This window comes from Pelobates fuscus, chromosome 6 (genome assembly GCF_036172605.1).
Source record: "Pelobates fuscus isolate aPelFus1 chromosome 6, aPelFus1.pri, whole genome shotgun sequence".
Classification (NCBI taxonomy): Eukaryota; Metazoa; Chordata; class Amphibia; order Anura; family Pelobatidae; genus Pelobates; species Pelobates fuscus.
The window spans coordinates 255,045,189-255,066,776 of record NC_086322.1 but is presented as its reverse complement, the minus strand read 5'-3'; the positions used below and the strand labels follow the sequence as shown (position 1 = coordinate 255,066,776).

Here is a 21,588-nt window from a genome sequence, read left to right as displayed (position 1 = left end):
ATAAAGACATGATAGTGACTAAGTTGCCGACTAGCCCTTATTGTAAGTCTATGGAATGCAACCCAGTCCATATACTTATTAATAACCCCGACAAGTTCCTAGATAAGTATGGAAATTTATTTGGGTTTCAGATATACGGGACGGGTTTAGATCCTGGGACATTATTGTTTATAGGAATAGAGACTGATACGGTATCCTCCCAGACTCATCAAGTATACCATTCCTTTTATGAAGAGATGAGTATAGATAATAAGATCCCCCATAACGCTAAAAACCTGTTCATTGACCTAGCTGAAAGTATTGCCGGTAGTCTTAATGTTACCAACTGCTATGTGTGTGGAGGTACTAACATGGGAGACCAATGGCCTTGGGAAGCAAAGGAGGTAATGTCCGGTTCTGAGGCAGTTGACCAACTAATATCTACACAAGCCGATTATCATTTGAGTGTTAGAGGTAAATCTGAGTGGAGATTAAAGACCTCCATCATAGGTTATGTTTGCATAGCAAGGAAAGGAATAATGTATAATACTTCTGTAGGAGAATTAACTTGTCTAGGGCAAAAAGCTTATGATGATGATACTAAAAATACAACTTGGTGGTCGGCTTCAAATGTCTCAGAACCATCTAACCCGTTTGCTAGATATGCCAGTTTAAAGGATGTGTGGTTTGATTTATCCATCACATCTACCTGGAGAGCCCCAGCAAATTTGTACTGGATCTGTGGTAAGAAAGCCTATTCGGAGTTGCCACAGGACTGGGAAGGGGCATGTGTGTTGGGTATGCTCAAACCATCCTTCTTCTTGTTACCGATTGAAACAGGTGAGACTTTAGGTGTTAAAGTGTATGATGTGAATCATAGGAAGAAAAGGGGACCCTTAGAGATAGGCACCTGGGAAGATAATGAATGGCCTCCCCAGCGTATCATAGATTATTATGGGCCAGCCACGTGGGCAGAAGATGGTACCTTTGGTTATAGAACCCCAATTTATATGCTCAACCGTATTATAAGATTACAGGCGGTGGTTGAGATTATTACTAATGAGACCTCACAAGCACTCAATCTTCTAGCGAAGCATAATACCAGGATGAGGACAGCAGTGTACCAAAATAGATTAGCCTTGGATTACCTTTTGGCAGTAGAGGGAGGTGTATGTGGGAAGTTTAACCTGAGCAATTGCTGTCTTCAAATAGATGACGAAGGGCAAGCAATAGCTGAGCTTACTAGCCATATGGTTAAACTAGTGCATGTGCCTACTCAGGTATGGAAAGGGTACAATCCAAGTAGTTGGTTTGGTAGCTGGTATGAGTGGTTTGGAGGGCTTAAGGCAGTGGTAGGTGGAGTCCTACTGATTTTACTGTTGTGTCTACTCCTACCGTGTCTTATACCCTTAGTAGTTAGGTCTGTGCAAAGCCTGATAGGAAGTATAGCAGAGAGGAAGGCTGCTGCACAGATAATGGCGATATATAAGTATAAGGCTCTAGATCAAGGAGAACCAATGCAGGAAGATGAGTGTTAAAAGATTCACATCATAAGATAAGTCTGGTCTGGTTCATGGTAACCTGAGGTATATGCAAACCAAGGTTAAGTGATGCCTCAAGTAATTGTGAAATATCAGAGGCATCAAAGGGGGGAATGTGATGTAATTCCAGTAAAATACAAGTTTAGCAGGCTAAGATTGCCACAAGGCATATGTATGTATATGTGTTTGTAGTATCAGTTAGTTAATTACACGTAGCTAAGATACTGTTATCACTGTACTGACCAGGTGCAGGAATGTAAGAACTGGAATTACGCGTCCCTCTCCTTTGTATCAGATGAGCCACGTGGTTAGACCGGATGGATGAGTTTAGACTCTATTTATTAAATAGGTTAAGGGTATGTGTGGGTGTAGTTAATTGTGGGAGGAGCTACAGTGCTATATAAGGAATGTACTCTATGTATTCAGTACTCAGACTTTGCTGTATTTTGGTGACGCTAGTCCCTCTGAGTCCCGATCGGTGATCCAATAAAGAATCTCTTCCTTCCTGAAGAAACCTGTGTCCATCTCTCTGTGCTTGGCTTCCGTCAGTTTCTCCGGTATCAAATCCATTTTGGCGAGTCATTTACGGCCTGTCTCCAACAATCAATATAAGGAAACTGCCCGTAAAGTTCAGGCCTACCTGATACAGCCACGTGTAAGCGCTGTACCAGAGTTGGATCCAAACTGCCACGTGGCGGCCATGCCGCAACCAAAGTAGGCCACTCCCTAGTACACAAAGTGACCAAACGTACAGGAGACATTTTAACCCCAAAATCACAGGTTTTAAATCCCTTTTTAAAATTCTTCACCATACAACCTAAGGGATCCGGAATCGTTGACTGCGACGCGCCCATACTTATCAATGGAACGTCGTTGACAACGAATACTATGCACGCGTACTATTCAACAGTCACACCCATTTCCTCTGGCAACAGCACCACTTGGTACGGTTACCAAGTGAAACGTACACAATAACACAATAAACACTCAGGGAATTCCCGTACACACACAGCTGTTACACCAGTCACTAGATAATCAATATTATGCCCTTTGGCGAAACTATACAGTCACCCACGCTATAATTCTCTATATACGAATTACCCGTCTATAACACACCCCAGTAACATCGTCTTTTACAAATAGCGGTTACAGTACGGTTAGCATAGGTCAAAGCACAAGTTAAGGTCACAATACAATTATTAGTGGTTATGGTGTTAAACATGCACTGGACGACAATTATTAGTACTTATATACAGTGTCAGTAAATATACAGGGTTATGGTACCGTGCACTATAATACAGCAACACACTATTAACACTCTCGCTAGACGGCTGAGCTCGCGCTATCTAACAATATATACACTTTACTAAACAATCTTTAACACATTTACAATTCCCAACTAAACTATTGGCCAGTACCTTGAATGGACTACCTAAAACTATGTACACCCGTTTTGGTTAGCCACACTGCCCAAGCACCACATATAGCGAGCTAGAGGACCGAATTTACACAGGCGCCTCTTAGTCGATTACTATCAAAAGTCTAGTGGGTTCCAAATTTACACGCCTTCCCACTTAGCCAAGATAGGTTGAGAGCTAGCGAACCGAATTTACACAGGCGCCGCTTAGTCTCCTGGTCCCTCCGACCTAGCGAACGTAATATACACCCTAGAACGCTAGTCTAGACAAGACACCGGTGTCCGGCTAGGGCTATTTACACAGGACCCCGCCTGACTAACCAAATCAAACGGTCTGACTAAAGAGCGTTCGATTGAGCGGTGCGCCTTCGCTCCTTCCCTCCGACAGAGGGGGCAGATTCCATACACAAATAACCCCTTATGGGCCTACCGCACAATCGGTATACCCCTAGTGGGTCTGCCGTCTAGAACAGCAGTTGTCTTACCTCCTCGTTCCTGAACCTGAGTTCACACTCATCGACGGGGACACCCCAGCACTTCTTACGTAGAAGCCGATGATCTCCTGGACAACAGACCAGTGGCGCCGAGACGAAGGGAGGTCCACGCAGAAGTTCAGGGGTGCAGCCGTAGAGAACGTGGGCAAAGATAGACCGTCTCACGCCTCTGCCTCTCAGCTACCGTTGAACGATGAGCTTCCCGGCCAATGCACCAAATGATACCGGAGAAACTGACGGAAGCGAAGCACAGAGAGATGGACACAGGTTTCTTCAGGAAGGAAGAGATTCTTTATTGGATCACCGATCGGGACTCAGAGGGACTAACGTCACCAAAATACAACAAGTTCTGAGCCCCGGACAATAGTGCAGGCTCCTTATATAGGCACATAACTCCTCCCATATTAAGCTCCACCCGCACATTCTCTTGACCAATCAATACAAATAAGAATTAACTTCCTGCTTGACCGCATGGCCTGTCCAGCACAATGGAGGAGGGGAATACTACATCCTGTATTCTTGCACATGCTCCGTACACTACTGATCGTATCTTGCCTCGTGCAACCAACTGATCGATACGTCAGCATATGCACGTACACATGCCACGTGGTAATCTCGGCCTACTAAATTTATTTTTACCGAGATTCCACCACAATCTCACCGCTCTGCTCCCTCTCGCGCTGTCTGCTGATACCGCGGAAGCCGGAATATGACTATTCCGGCTTCCGCGGTATCAGCAGACAGCGCGAGAGGGAGCAGAGCGGTGAGATTAGAGCTCCCTCGCCGCGTCTGATTACAGCACTGACGCACGCCGTGCCGGGGGCCTGGCAGGAGAGAGAGCTTCCCTCCTGCCGGTCACTGAAATCTTGCGCCCCCGGAGCCGGTGCGCCCTAACGCGGCCGCCTGTGCCGCCTTATGGACGCGCCGGCCCTGGGCAAGAGCTGCGCGCATTCAGCCAGTCTTATTAGAAAGCATTTACAATGCTTTCCTATGGACGCTTGGTGTCAATGAGACAGCCACTAGAGGCTGGATTAACCATATTATAAACATAGCAGTTTCTCTGAAACTGCTATGTTTATAGAAAAAAAGGGTTAACCCTAGCTGGACCTGGCACCCAGACCACTTCATTAAGCTGAAGTGGTCTGGGTGCCTATAGTGGTCCTTTAATGAGATCTGAAGTGGTTCTGTCCATTGTTTGTGGAATAACTAATTTTGAGGTCTCCATGATGTTTTATTTTGTGAATAAACCTTTTTTTGAAATTACCTTTCTTGCACTAATTAGTGAATAAACCCAGTTTAAAGTCACCCGTGACAATGCCCCTTTTAGTGAATAGTCCCCTGTATGTGTAAACTCTGCACGTATGACAACGCTGGAATACAATGACCTTTCCACAGCATTTTGGGTTTGCACGCAACATTACTAACATAGTTTTGATCATCACGTTCATCTGCAATTTGTGTTAAACGTCCTATTGGCCAGCAACCACCATAAATGGTTAGTCAATTCTACTATTTAAAGCCCGCCTACCCAACCAGAGCGACACGGGAGGTGCGTGGAGGGAGTGTTGATAGGCCTCTGTGTTCTTTCCACAGAATGTCGGATTATGAGTTGTCGGTAATCGAGCTCAATGACCTGCTGTCGACCAGTTGCGGTGTTTATGCCCTGCCTTCAGAAGACATAAACGAGGTTTTCCCTCGAATCTACGTGGGCAACAAGTGAGTTCTCTGTGGTGAAGGGGTTAAAGGAATGTGAGCTCTGCGGGTTCTGTTATGCTTTCCTTCCTAAACACATGTTCCTGTATGTATGCAGTAGTCATGGTTACAGTGTGGCTGTCGATTTCCTGCGTTCTGTAGGGGGTACGCTTTGTAATCTAAGCAAGACAGTGATTGTTACAGGAACTGTCACTTCTGACAAAGTGACAGTTTCGCTTTCCCTCCCCCTAGTAAAGGCTATGGGAGGGCTGCTATGAGTTACACAAAAATATTCGAACTGACAGCTCAGCTTTTACAGTAAATCACTCTCATTATTTATTGTTCGCAAGATGTTCTGTAGGTTGCTATGTATTCACAGCATGAGTAGGTAACCTTTTAGCAAAGGTTGCCCAAACAAGACTTGGCAAAGTGCCCAAACAAGAAGTGTGTTGGTTCTATTTTTTTTTTTTTTGTAATGGCTACCTATCATGCCCAAAACTACTTGTGCTCTTTTTTGAGGAGCATCTGATCTCATCTATACATTGTGCTTGTAGTTTTGAAAGCAAAAGTATAGATTGAGAGAAAAACCTATTTAAATATAGGCTTTCTCCCACCTGTCAATCAACTCTCTATGACATAGGCAACAGACTCTATGCTGAGGGATTGATTGATAAAGGAGAACAGAAGAGACCACCTATAGGCAGTCCTACTCTCCATAGTGAGTGCGCTGTGGTTGCTCTGGTAACTCCCTAGGTGGTGCTACTAGTGCTGGCTAAGGAGTATAGGAATGACGTTTCTGACGTCACTGCGTTTGGATGCCTGCATGATGCCAGTGTGTTGGTGACATGGTGACACCCCCCAAGTGTCACACCACTAGACATAAACTGCAAGACACACACAAAGTAACACACATTACTACACCTACACTTTGGCAATGCTGTTTTCCCAGTAATGGCCTTGGCAGCACTGCTCTCAGCTTAGCTCCTCCATTCATTCCCATTGGACATGTATCAAATCAATAATTATAAATACCTCCCCTTTTTCTCAAGATGCCCAGTTCTTTTTCCTGTCCAAACACCCAGTAGGCTGCTATATTTTTCTTTTGTGGCTTACCAAGGACTAGTTGCTTCCTTGGGTCAGAGTTCAGCCTCTCTCCTCTACACAGTGCCTCGCCAAGGGCCCATCCCCTGGAGGTCCCCCTTTGGAGACCCTGGTCGACAAATTAGTCCAACAACAGAGGAGGTAGAGGCAAAGCCAGCTTTTCCAGACCGGGTAAAGGATTCTGACAGGAGGGGAGGCAGGAGATCTCCAGAGGTATGAGCTCTCGAGAGTTGGGAGCTTCTTTGCTCTTATTCAGAGACATTTGGGGCTATTCCATTAAGGACAGATGAGTGCACTGTATCATTGAAAAAGGTTATTGTGATGAAGCTTCCATACTCATAAAGATTAGTGTTCAAACTCAAGGAAATCGGTCTCGATGAAAATGCTTGTTCTTGGGTAGAACATTGGCTTAAAAACAGAATACAAAGAGTTGTCGTTAATGGTAAATTTTCAAGCTGGACAGAGGTGGCAAGTGGTTTCCCTCAGGGGTCTGTTCTGGGACCCCTTCTATTTAACATTTTTATAAATGATCTTGAAGACAGCATTGAAAGTCATGTTTCAGTGTTTGCAGATGACACAAAACTTTGTAAAATAATGTGAGCAAGATATTACTTTGCTGCAGAAGGATTTAGATAGACTGGAGGACTGGGCACTCAAATGGCAGATGAAATTTAATGTTGAAAAATGCAAAGTTATGCACTTCGGCGTAAAGAATACACAAGCAACGTATACCCTTAATGGAAGCTAATTAGGGATAACAACACACGAAAAGGACTTGGGAATTGTTATAGACAACAAACTATGCAACAATGTGCAATGTCAATCGGCAGTGGCCAAGGCCAGTAAGGTATTGTCATGCATGAAAAAGGGCATTCATTCTCGGGACGAGAATATCATTTTGCCTCTCTATAAATCACTGGTAAGACCACATATTGAATATGCTGTGCAATTTTGGGCACCTGTTCTAAAGAAGGATATTATGGCACTAGAAAAGTGCAGAGGCGGGCTACAAAATTAATAAAAGGAATGGAACATATCAGCTATGAAGAAAGGTTAACAAATTTAAACCTATTTAGTTTAGAAAAACGTCGCCTGAGAGGGGTTATGATAACATTATACAAATATATTCGGGGCCAATACAAACCATTGTGTGGAAATCTATTCACAAACCGGACTTTACATAGGACACGAGGCCATGCGTTTAGACTGGAAGAAAGAAGATTTCGTCTAAGGCAAAGGAAAGGGTTTTTTTTTACTGTAAGAACAATAAGGATGTGGAATTCTCTGCCTGAAGAAGTGGTTTTATCAGAGTCCATACAGATGTTCAAACAGCTACTAGATGCATACTTGCAAAAACAGAATATTAAAGGATATAATCTTTCATCGTAGGGTAATAACTGCTTGATCCAAGGATAAATCTGACTGCCATTCTGGGGTCAAGAAGGAATTTTTTGTCCTAGCTTGTTGCAAAATTGTGCTTCAAACTGGGGGGGGGGGGGGGGTTGTATTTTTTTTTTGCCTTTTGGATCAACAGCAAAAAACAGGTGTGAGGAAGGCTGAACTTGATGGACGCAAGTCTCTTTTCAGCTATCTAACTATGTAACTATGTAACTCTGACTTAGTACCTTCAGCAGGTTTACTTTCACTGAGGATTCTGAAACACTTGTCCCAGGTTACAAGGATCAAGCAGCCAGCCAACCAACAGACCAGAAGACTCTGTTATTGGGATCTCTGAACAAATCCACACAGGACACACAGTTCTAAAATGAACTGACATACATTTCTTGCAGACTAGTCCTTAACCCCTTAAGGACGGTGGTCGTACTATGCCGTTCTTGAAAGGCTGGCTCTAAACCCCAGAGGGCGGCATAGTACTCCCAGCCATCCTTCCGTCGCCCTGACCCCCTGTACTCACCTGGACTGGCGATCCCGGTCCAGGGGGACTGCCGGAGACCCCAGCAGTCACCCTGCAGCAGCTCCGACCCTCCAGGGCCATGTGATCACGATGATCCCATGGCTGCAATAGACGTCTATGGAGTTGTCTGCAGGGGGACTATCTGAGCTGTCAGGCAGTCCCCTAGACTCTTAAAAATAAAGTCATAAAAATATATTAAATGTGGCGGAACCCGCCTCGCCACTGGGCATTGGAGAGGCCTGGCTGCCCGCCTCCTACCTGCTGACTATGGCCCCTGGTAAAGTTGTACTTTTGAATGCAATATTTGGGAATATTGTATTTTATTGTGCGGCTACTGGTCTTTTAAGCACAGTGAATGGTGTTTTATTGTACTGTGCTGGCCTTTTAAAAACAGTGTATGGACATACTGAAACTTTTTGGACACTTCCTCTTCCCCTCCCCCGGATCCATTGTTCTCCAGCAGGGTGTTGTCCCAGGGACACTGCCAAACCAGTGGTTTGGACAGGAAAAGCCATGCTTGAAAGTGAAAACAAAGGCCTTCGACCTAACCGTTAAACCCCTGAACCTATTCAAGTGAATTTTGGATATGTTTGTCTCCAAGTTATACTGGTTAAAATAATATAAGTTTTATGTATGTACGATGTTAACTCACAAAGTTAGAAAAATGTATAAAAAGTGTAACTTTTCAGCTTGGAGATAATTGAGTAGATACAGTAATTGACTCAATTATCTCCTAAGCAGAGGGGAGGAATATGCTGGGTGTGTTTCTATTGTCCCATTGTGTCTGACTGCTGTACTTGCATTGTATGTGTTGTAATGTGTTTATTGGTTGTTCTGCAAAACCCTGTGGGCTATGTTTTGTGGATTGTGAATAAAAGAGGTTGTATGTGCCAGTACAGGGAGTTCCTGTTTTACCCCTCAAAGTGAAGTGTCGTCTCATTCTTGGGGGAGGATTTATTGTATGCTGTTCCAGTTTGACTGCTAGGAATGTAAACCTATTCGTTTGGTTTCCTATTCAACTGTCTACAGCATTCATATGCTTGAGAGGATTTATATGCTTCTTCGGTTCGGTGATTGTGGTGTCTGCCAGAGTGCTTGGAGTCCTCAGGAAACGCTAGGAGCATCCTTTAACGGAGGTACCCAGTCGGGGTGCCAGGCGATCCGTTACATTATACATATTATATTTGTGGTTGCATACAATAAGCAGAGTTATAGTAATGGTGGTGTAAGTCGGTTGTGGTGTGCTGGACCAACGTTCGGGTAGTCCTGTAAAAGAGGGCCCACCAAGATGAATGGCTTAATAAAGGGAGTGGCGGGTGGGCTGAACCAGGCAGTATCAGCCCAGAGGAAGGGGAGGGCTGTGTATTTATAGGCCGGGTAACTCCTCCCACAACTCCAGGCTTCGCCTAACTGCTTAGCCTTCTCATTTGTGGTCATATACAATAAGCAGAGTTTATAGTAATGGTGGTGTAAGTCGGTTATGGTGTGCCAGAACCGACGTTCGGGTAGGCCTGTAAAAGAGGGCAAAAAGTTTAACACTGAATACATGTTGACATTACATAACCAATACTTAAACGCACGTCTCAATTCCCTCTCAGGTTGAGGGCTATATCTGGCATATGCAGATGACTCTACTGCCCCAGCAGTTAGATGAAATGTACTGGGATATTACTAGAGGTAGTAGGAGCAGCGCGTATTCTTTTAGAATGACCTGAAAATGTTAATGGTTGTATTCAAGTAACTTTTTAAGTGTTGTGAGCTAGTTAAAGGTTGAGGTGGCAAAAATATGTGAACTCTGCCATTGAATCAATTTGCAGATGTGAATACAAAAAAAGAAGAAAAGGTATTTAGCAATCCAGAGAGGAGGAGGAGGAACACCAAAGAAAGTGTCTCATTCTCAAATCTCTAACTGGAGCCAATACGGTATAGGCAACCCATAAGCACTTGTATATCATAAATTATTAAAATATAACTTTTAATAGAAACATTAAAAAATGTCCAAAGTATAAGTGTAGAGATGAAAGAAAAAATATATATAATAAAATAGAATTAAATTAAATTAAGGCTGTAATCAACAACCCAACAAATCTAATAATAAGAGGTTATATAGCCTTCACCCAAAGGCAACAAAGGGGTGGATATGGCAGGTGAGTGGGATAAGCAAAATAACTAAATGACAATCAATACTGAGAGGAGTAGTGTCTATCCTCCCATGTACTCACATTTCCCAAATACCCAAATTTAAACCACCCCGGAGTAAAACCACCTCACTGTTGCAAAATAGCGTCCCATCAACTAAAAGGCTATCTACTAGAGCTCGTTATGAAGCCCTAGGCTAGGTAGAGAAAACTGAGAAAAAATGAGAATCGATATACTTCGCTATCTAAGCTCTAACTGTCCTATATAGAAAATGAAAACTCCTAGTGGTTGAGCGTCCTAGCGGTTAGAAAAATCACTCTATAGCAGGTACACCTCATAAATCAAAGCTTGAGCTAGTCGATAAACTGGAGAGATAAATAGAAATTCATCCTGTCTGTCCCTTGTCTAAAGTCTCCATTACTAGCTAGTAGAGGATCGTCCCGACGCGCGTTTCGCCGATAAATCGGCTCGTCCAGGTGAACCGGATCAGAGAAAGTCAGTGGTTTAAATATCCCGCCCTCTGTTTCAATTGGCTGAATATTTTCATCAGCCGTTGTGAAGAGGGGAGGGACTTAGAGCGAAAATAATGTAACCCTTTCTGTCCGGGTCCAAATAGGCACATATCGTGTTGTGATTCAATGATAAGAACATTAGGCAAATATTAAGAACTAAGTAACAAGTAAGATATGATCTTATTTGGAAAAAATGATGCAGTCATGACAGAGTCAAAAAATCAGTGCTGCATCTCTCAAGAAGAATCAAATAAATATTATGAACTGTAACTACAGTAGCATAGAACTGAAACATAGTATTTTGTAAGTGATAATGTAGCTCTGTTAAATCATGACAGTGGTTTGAAGATAAAAACAGAAAAAAGAAGAAAAAGGAGAAAGAAGTGTTCAAATTGAGATTAATCTAAATAAATATTAATAAATAAATGTGAAATAAAATAAATAAAACAATACAAAACAGAAGAAATTAAATGTATAAATATCATAAGGAGATATTTCAAAAAACTATATTAAACTCCTACATTCATGGTCACCGTGTAAATATAGTAATGGTATATACTCCAAATGTTCAGATGTACAATGCACCCTGAGGAGTATCCTTGATATGGAGTGCAAAATTTAGACTAATCCTGAGTTGGAAATTAATTTCTCCTCATTAGGAGTGAATAAATGGGGTGAAATTAAATTCTTCATTAAGTCCTCTCGGATATAAAGTCTGAAAGAGGTAGATCCAGCGGGATTCTGCCTTTAATAAAGCGATATTAATATCACCTTTACGGTGATTAAGGGAAAGTTTTTGTATCACCTGACATTTTAAAAGCTCAGGTTTGGAAGCATGGTTGGTTCTTACATGTTTTGAAATTGGAGTTTCAATGTGTAAATTGGTGATGGAGTTAACATGCTGTAGAATTCTCCTACGCAACTGTTGATACGTTTTGCCAATATACTGTAATCCACATTCACAAGTTATAATGTAAATCACGTTGGTGGAACTACAGTTAACAAAGGCATTGGTAGTTATCTCTTTTAGAGTTCTTTTATTCTGAACAGATTTTGTAGGTAGAATGAAGTTACAGGCCTTACAGTGACCGCATTTGTAAAGACCATTAGTTGTCCGAAGCCAAGTAAGAGTAGGGGGTTTATTTGGAGTAGGTTTAAAATGACTATGTGTTAGAATGTCCCCTAGGTTGTTCGCTTGTCTGTATGTCATTGAGGGTTGTTTGGTGATGGTGTTATTCAAACTGGTATCGTATTGCAGTACCGGCCAATTTCTGCTGAGTACTTGTTGTGCCGTGTTCCAGTGTTTATCATATGTGCCAATAAATCTGGTCACGCTAGGAGTTGTGGAGAGTTCTCTAGATGGTCTATGCAGACTCTCCGATCTGTCCACAGTTTGGGTTCTTTGGTAATATATCTAACCTCAATTTAGTTTCGTCACAATATGTCTAACCTCAATTTTGTTTCATCTATCAATATGTCTAACCTCAATTTTGTTTCGTCTATACACAAATGGCATCGTTATATAGATGATATCCTGATCTTTTGGTCAGGTTCTTTTTCACAATTTGAAGAGATGGTAGAAAAACTCAGTCAGAATGAAATTAACCTTCAACTTACCCATGTTATAAACGAGAAACATCTGGTTTTCTTGGACCTGAATATAAACATACATGAAAATGGAGATGTGAGTACCTCGCTATTTAGGAAACCTACGGCAACAAACAGCCTTCTGCACTGGCATAGTTACCATCCATACCATCTTAAAGCCAACATACCATATGGCCAATATCTAAGAGCTAAGAGAAACTGTTCCAATCAGGAAGACTTTGAGAAGGAAGCCAGAGGGCTTAGAATGAGGTTCAAGTCACAGGGCTATCCCAATAGAATTTGAAAAAAGCTTACCAAAGAACCCAAACTGTGGACAGATCGGAGAGTCTGAATAGACCATCTATAGGGGTTACCCCCACAGCCAGCAGCAACCTGACAATCTCTCTCTACTCATTTCTTTCTTTTTCATTGATTTGCAGATGTGAGTTTATTGAAAATGGCCAGAGCCCAGTGCATGAATAGGTGGCATTAGCAGATAGTGTTGCGTGGGTCAGAAATGAAATCCTGTAATGTAGGGGTTTGGTAGGTCATTTGGCCGCCATGGTGAGAGTTTGGAAGAATACGAGGAATTGTGATAGTCACCTAGTCACCTCGTCACCTCGTCGGTTGCTATGTTGTGACAGCCTGGTATAGGTATGTGAACAAAGTAGAGTTTCTATTATGCTGCCAGCCAGATCTCTTTCTAAACAACCTTATTATTGTTAGTGGGGGGACTGTCACGTATTCATCCGCATATAAAAATGTGATTGACATTTACTGTTCTGACAGGAAAAGTTGTGCCGAGCAACATTACTGTCCTGACAGGAAAAGTTGTGCCGAGCAACATTACTGTCCTGACAGGAAAAGTTGTGCCGAGCAGCAATCAAATCCACAGGAGGGTTTGTGCTGAGCAGCAATTATGCAAATGGGAACCTGGTAACTGCCTTTGGGGTCAAAGGCCGATTACAGCCTATCAGATCCAGAGGAGGGGTATTTAGGCCCAGTTCTCATCCTGCTCAGTGCCCTGTCATGGTTTCCCTTGTGGTTGTCTGAGAGCGCGTTATTGATTCTGGTTATTCTGGTATTTTGACTTTGGCATTGATTTTGACTTCCCTGTTTTCTGGCATCCCCGACCCCTGGCTTTTCCTTATCGTTGTGTCTCTTTCTGTTTCCCTTGACCTCGGTTGTTCCAGACTATTTTTTGGTACGTTAGTCCGGCCATTCTAAGGTCCGGTATACGTTACCTATTAGTCCTCTGTGTTACACAATTCTACGTGCTGGATCATACTGTAATCCTGACAGGGACTGACCGGTAATAATTCCCATGCTGCTGATTTACTAAAAGAGGGTAGGTTCCGTGTCACTATGGAAAATGTGTTACAGACCCATTTACTTATGAAATTGGCTGCAATCCAGTGTGGGCGGCTGTATTAGTCCACAAATGAAGAACAAGTTCCTGTTCTGGTGGGATAGAAGATTTTGCGACATGAACAGAACTGCTTAAGCATGTGTCAAATGTAACAGCGCTATTGTTGACAGGTGAACCTGGGAGCAGGTTGAGTGGATGGTAAATGAATGAGCTCCCTTGTGTTAGGTGTATAGTAAAGTTCAGAGGATCAAGGAGAGACTGGGGATCGATATGGGGAAACAGGCATAGTTGCCCAGAAAGGATTTTCCCTTTCCCTGATACGCTGGACTTAGTCTGTGGGGAGGCTGTACTGCAATGAAATAAAGTCTAATGTATTTCCATAAATGAAAATTGGTGTAGGGGCCAAAGGTTGATCGAGACAGCGGAGTTCCAAAGGATGCACCAGATACAAAAGACACATCTGCTTCAGAGTATGGCATTCGGTTCCATAATCGTCACACTCATGTAGATAATGTATTACTGAGGGACAGTACTGACGTACAAGAGGAGCCTACAGAGAGATTATGCAACTATATGGAATAGTTTGGGCATCTCTCCGCTCCAAATGTAAGATGAGTGGCAAAGTAGAATGCTCAGTTCACTAAATATCGTGCAAATGCTACTGGGACCGATGCACTGTGAGCAATTTGAAAATGAGGAATATGGCATTTTCCTAGGCAGGCTGTTTCGTGGCCCCTAGGATAGGCCTAATACTGAGAACTTTAAAGAATGAGTAGCCGATAATAAAATTGAGCAGATATTATTGTGATTCCCATTGATTAGGCTAATATGGTAGGTGCACCCGCAAATAAAGATGTTGTCAGAAGGGTCCCAGCAAGAAACCAATACTTGATTCTGCCACTAATAGTAATTAAGTTGAATGAGTCTCAACTAGTAGATTGGAGGTTAGGACAAACCCTAATACCTGATCGAAGTTTAATGACGCCTGTGCGGAAACCTACTGTGAAATCTGTAATGAGAAACTCAACTAGAGGAGGGCAAGTGTGAGTATTAAGGGAGACGCCTCTTGGTGACAAAAGGTGAGTTTGAAAATAGAACAGTCAGATTCTACTATCTGTGTTCCCTAGCTTTGAACTACTGACAAGTCTCATAGCTATGTCCTTCCAAAGGACAGAGGAACTTACTGTACAGATAAGAACATTAGATGAGAAAACGTGCTGGATAGCAACTGGCAGTGTACCGCTGAGGGGATGGAAGTAAAAAGCCCAAAGTCAGGAGATTCTAAACGTCACTAGTGTCAACAGTTATTTATAAGGATGAAAGGATGGGAGCCATCATGGCCTAAATCCCTGTCATGTTGTCTGTGTTTCCAGCTTGGTTGCTGACACAAGGTAGAGGAGCCCAGAGCTAGACGGTGTTCTGAGCCACAGAAGGGAATGGCCCGCTCGGCGGTAAAAGTGGAATGGTACAAGATGGCCAGAAACTGGGCTGGAGTGTCCTGGGTTATGGCTGGAGTGCGTGGACAAGGTGGTTTGGCTGGGAAGCCTGGATTGAAATATCTTACTAATTCTGAGGTGTGCAACATCTACATGTAGAGTTAATGTGACAGTCATGTTGGTGATAATCTAACAACTGGCGGCTTGCATAGTACTGAATGGCGACAAATTAGCTAAATGAGAGAAAGGTTGAGGTCCTACTAATTGCCAAGGGGCTCTGAGAGGCTGTAGCTATGAATTGGCCAAGGGACTGAGGCCACCGAATGATATGGCAGGAATGTTGGACTCTCGGTGACAAGTAAGAGATTCAAACTTGTGACAAGTGAGGCCCTATCTGAAACCTAGAGAGGTAGGAGCAAGGCTCTGGCTATGAGTTGGGCCAATGGACGAATACCCACACATGAGGATGGGTGTAGGCCTTGCATGACTGAATTACAAATATACAATAATATGACACACACCAATACTCTTAACAGCCAGTAGATCTATCCGTAAGGAATGTAAGGGAATAGAAATGTAATTAATTGATAGAAAGTATGTTGGAACATACGTATCTTGCCCAACTAGTCTTAGGTTGAGCTTGAGAAAGTAATATGCTAGAGAGGAATCTAAAGACACAATGGGAACGTTAATGGAAATATGTCCAGTATGGTGTAAGGGCTTATTGAGGTAAGATTATAAAGTACCTGTGTTGTGGTTAATTAAAATACAGGATGATAAGTACGGATAGTAAAAACCTAGATAATAAAACTTATGATTATTGACAACCCCACAAAAGCCTCCCTCACACACACAAAACCCTACAAACATCCACATTCACAACCCTACAAGCAGAATCTCCCCCCAAAACACACCAAAATTAAAGAACATTCCAATATAATGTACATAAGATGAAATCCAAACAGAATCTATGATAGAGATGTATTCAATCTTCACACTCTTTAATATGCTTAAAAAAATCCAAAATAAAAACACATAATGTAAAACCAATAGCTCTGAAAATAGAACAGCACAAATTAGTCATGTGGACTCTGGTGATGACTTTGTCCAGAGTCCTTCCCCAAAATAAGCTGAAAATCCAGAACCTGGTGCTACGGTGAAGGTTTCCTCCGCTATGCAACCTCATGTCTCCAGCTAGAGAATAGGTAAAGATGCAGAAATTCCAACTTCCAACCAGTTTAGTCTTTTCAGTCTTTATCAAGGAGACTTTGCACTGATGCAATGTGCTGGCAGTGAAGCAAGCATGTCAGTGTCTGAAATAGGAAGACATAGGAGTGAAACCACACCTGTCACCAACACCTAGAGTGGAGCGCTCAGACTGAATAGTAATGAAATTAATGTTATCTTGTACTTACCCCTACTCCAATACCTATAAATACCCTATAGAATGGGGGAAAGAAAAATAAACACTCCATAGTGTAAATCTGAATGGCAAATAAAATATAAATACAATAGTGAAAATTCCCAAAAAGGAAAAATAATGGTGCTACGATCACCTTAGTGGGCGACAATACACAGAAATAAACAGAAAAACAAAAAATGGTGAGATCACTCAGATATATAAAATATACTAACCAAAATGCAGTCAATCTATCTCTGGAAATAAACCAAAAAAGAGAGACATAGGGTAATAAAGTTAAAACTGTACAATAAAATATGTGTTGGTCTCACTCACATATGGCTGGCTCAAACTGCATGCCTTGAACAAATCACATAGGACTTCAGCTGGGAACTTCCTGGTATTCTGTATATAGTACCTCCAGAACGCAGATTCGGGGAGTTACAAAGATTTTATTGTCCAATTTCAGGAAACAAATTAAAACAGCAATACTAAAAAAAGTCCTATTTGTATGGAAGTCTAAAACACCTAACACGTTTTGGCTATCGCCTTCGTTGCTCCGACCTGACCAGCACCGGGCAATTACTTTCTAATTCAGGAGTGCAAGCATCTCAGTGTGTGCATGTATATGTATATATGTATATGTGTGTGTGTATATATATATATATATATATATATATATATATAATCTACCTTCAAGAGTGTTATGAGTTTCCCCCGGCATACATCCACTCTATCTTGGGGAGCCATAACTGTTTCACTAGAGCTTTTGAGGGAAACACTCAAAATCTCAACAATGTTATGATGTGGCTTTTGCAAACCACACCCAGAATCTATTTTGGTAGATAGTGATCACTCAAGGAGTATAAGTTACGCTTGGATGGGCCAATCTCTTTTAGCTTCTGCTAGAGTTATGCTATCCACTGCCTGGTCACCCATATTCTGCACACACTCTGTATACCAGTATAATGACCAAGGGTGGTCTCACAATGGAGAAAGGCACCAAGAAAGGATAGGAAATATAGGGTGGTGAAGAAGTCTGTAGAACCAGCCCACTCATCTGCTATGAGAGCCAGTCTGGAGATAGCTGCCAGGTGACATTTCTGTGTTGCCTTGGTAATCTGGAGCCCTGTATTTGTTGAACTCTGCCCTATATAAATATATAACTCCCCCTTTGTCATGGAAGAATCTTGACATTTTGCTTGTTATAATTTGAAGACAACTAGTGCAGTTAAAGAAAATTCTGGCAGGAGATTCATAAATTTTTTTTAAATGTTGATTTTGTTGTGAATCTGCTTTTCTTGTCTTATATGTAAAAATACAAAGAAAAAAACTATAAGCAATTAGATTACCAAATGATAGAGAAAATAATACTGCAATTGTTACTGTGATTTTATCAGTATAACCAAGGTCTTAGAGCATTCTTGGATAATTTAGTTAGATGTATACCTAGGTTACCTGATGTCTGGGATAGAAATGTATATTGGAGTCAATCCCAGCCTGAATCTCCAGCAGACATGACTCCAACCTCCAGACACGACCTGAAAATATTAATGTCGGACTTCCACAAAATCTTGGCAGCAGAACTGGCTCCCATCAAGAAGGATATGAAAGCCATCACAGACGTGGTGCAAGCATCCAAGAAAAACATCACGGACCTACAGTCTCACCTAGCCAAGCTCCAAGACTCAGTGCAGCAAGTCTGGGCACAACAAAGAGCCATGACGGCACAGCTGACAGCCATGGAGGAACGTCAACGGCGCACAAACATAAAAATAAGGGGCATCCCAGCAGAAATCTCACCAGACGAACTGCCGCGCTACACAAGACGCCTACTGGCCACAATCTTACCTCATGCTACAGTAAAGAAAATGGCCTACCCACATCTGCAAAGGCGCCTTCAAATGTGACCCGAGATATCATACTCAGGTTCCTAACGGTCCATGACAAGATACAGATCATGTCTGCGCTAAAAGGTAAAACACCTCTGGCCTTTGAGGTTGCTATCTTGGCTTTCTTCCAAGACCTCATGAAAGCCACCCTCATGTGGCATAAAACTTTCAGCTCTCTCACTAGCAGCCTAAGATTGTCGAGCATCAGATGGGGGACAAACGGATGCCTTGTGGTGCACCGGAATGGAACCCAACACACGCTTACCTCGATGGAGACACTGGGACTGGAGCTCCTGACCGCTGACTGGAGCTCCTGACTGCTGATCCTTCCCCGAGACCCACTACTGCCAACTGGGTCCCGGAACACCATTTGTCCCAAGGGCTGGGAGCTCTTAGGCCCCGGAACCAAGACAGCCTCAGGGGACTGGCTGACAGCAAGGCACAAGAACCCATGGAAGGAAGCCTATTCCAGGCATCACCTTAGCAAGTCTAAAGACGGCAACTGTTTTAGTTCAACTTTTATGTTGATTTGGCTTATGATTTTTTTTGTTATTTTCCTTGTTTGAACTCATTATTATTATTATTATTATTATTATTTATCTTAAAATGGACGACACTACATGTCCAGCATAGCCCATCCCCTACGGTCACAACACTACAATAGCCACACTTAGATGAACAAAGTAACCCTGGACTATCTAGTCCACCAAATGTATAGAAGGGCGACATGCACACTCTTCGTATCCCCCCTGCCCGCAACTCCCTTGGTTAGGAGTACCTTCACTCAAGGTATAGAGTACAACCACCAACTTGCATAGCCACAATAAGGAGAAGCTACACCCAATCTCCTAAACACCTCTGATAATACACAACTGTATCCTCTCACCTCTATGCACACATGGCACTCTCACTTCAAATCTCTCTAAACTCACGTGTGCCGTAACCACTAACATACTACCTTCTATTTAGCCCCCCAGCAACATGGGACAGTGGCGCTAGGACCGAATAGGCAAACTATACCTATAGACAAGCTCTATCACCTACAGCAGAACCTAGGCCCACATTCACAGCATGTATTAAATTTAAAATTGGTGCAGTTTCTACCCATACTATGTTATGCATCGGAACCTCTATACCGCAAAGTACTGTTCAATGTATGGTTTATGCAATGCACTGCAAAAATAAAGAATTACAACAAAAAAAAAAATTATATTGGACCCCTACAACTGAATGTTTTTTTTTTTTTGTTTTGTTTTGTTTCTCTGCAATCCTCCTAAAACCCTTTTGACGGAGAAATTACATACACACACGCTCACATTCATACACATGCAAACATTTATATAGACACATACATTGATACATACACACACACACACACACACACACACACACAATTGACCTTTATTTATCAGCTCTGTACTGATGCTGGGATGATGTTCCATCCTAGATCCTGGCATTCGTACAGGATGGTAAGGTAGCTGCTCAGTCAGAGCAGACTGATTCCAGCAACTTCCCTGCCACACACAAGGTCTGTTGAATTGCAAAGGCCTGCACTGGTGAGAAGTGGGTGCTCTTTGCACCCCTCTGTCATTTGCCATTCTGGCTAGACCACCACCACCACCAACCCATGGTTAGCTCACCACTGCATACAGTTATGCCAAACTTTGCTTGCATTAGGTATCATTCTAGGATTTATCTAAATATTGTGAACAGATTTTTTTTTTACTAGTGTCGGCTATTTAGACTTGCACAAGTACCAGATATAATACTATACCTTTTAAACATCTTGCTTTCTTACAGAGACGCTCAGCAATGCGTACACTACTAAAGAGAGCATATACCGATACATTTGTTTTTTATTTTCTTGTTAGATTGTTACATTCCCAAGTGAATGAATCATGCTCTTCATAATCTTGACAAAAATATTCCATCATGGGTGTTTCATTGGTTCTTAAAGGGTTAAAAAAAAACAGATGTGAGAGACAACTTGATGGATGCATGTTTCTTTTCAGCCTATGTAACATACACATGGCAAATTATAAAACTGGTCCAATGCTCTCGGGTTTTCAGTACTATTAAGATTGGATGAAAGGAACACTCACGTTGCAAGAACATTAATTCTGTTTTATCAATGCAGCTAAAGAGGGCTTTGTTGGGGTGCTTTGGAGAGCCCTAGGTTTTTTTTTTTTACTGTTCCTAAATTGTTTGATTTGAATTGTAGGACAACACCAAAGAGTCTCTGGGAAACATAAGCACTACATCAAACTGCGGTGGTGCATAGTGTTTAACTTTACATTAGCACTATAGGGTCAGGAACACAAACCTGTATTCCTAACGCTGTAGTGTTAAAACCATCATCTAGCTAATTTCTCTTTTTCCTACAACATTTGAACGTACTAAACTATGTGGTCATTTTCTATTTTTGCTGCATAAATCCTGGATTGGCAAGCAAAACCAAGGGACATTTTAAACAGGGATTATACCGCTCATGGACCTACAAGTGGAGCTCTTGTTAGCTCCACTCATTTGTTATTAAATGCAAAAATGTTTCTTACATTCCAAAAACACTAAACTATATAGTTATTAATTCTTTTTTTAATTTTTTATCTTTTTACTCCATATACCACCTGTGAATATTATGAGGAGATACTCCCTCCCTCCCACATGAGTATCCTGTATTTGGCCTGGAACAGAGAGACTCTGAACTGGGTTGTTGAGCTGCCTCCCCTATTTCACCTATACAGTCAAAGCGCTAAACCACCACACAAACTGGTTAACCATAGGTCAATTGATTCCCCTAGTCATTTTACTACATACAATAAAACTTAAAAAAAAAAAGATCCATTCTAGGAATTTCTGGGGACCGAAAGTCATCTGCTGGACAGGTACCAATAATACATAAACAAATCACTGGGGCAATGTGTGCCAATCAGATGTGGGTAAATAGCTCCAAATTACACTTTTTGGACCTACCCGTAGATCGGGAAAAAGGGAATAAAAAGAGCCAGATTTAGGCAGGAGTGATCTTTCTTCAGGTCAGCTCAAAGAACATCATCATCAGACCATTGTACAATCAAAGGGACAGAGACCATTATAGAACCAAGATCTCAGCAAA

General features: G+C 42.1%; 1 protein-coding gene across 1 annotated transcript in view; it reads left to right on the top strand.

The window, feature by feature from the left end:
- Nucleotides 1-4,795: 4,795 nt before the first annotated feature.
- Nucleotides 4,796-21,588, top strand: part of DUSP3 (dual specificity phosphatase 3) — a 32,051-nt gene continuing 15,258 nt past the window's right edge. Inside the window, exon 1 of the mRNA XM_063458970.1 lies at nt 4,796-5,147. Coding sequence (XP_063315040.1) covers nt 4,924-5,147 — 224 coding nt within the window. The 5' untranslated portion in view covers nt 4,796-4,923. The remainder of the gene's footprint in view (nt 5,148-21,588) is intronic.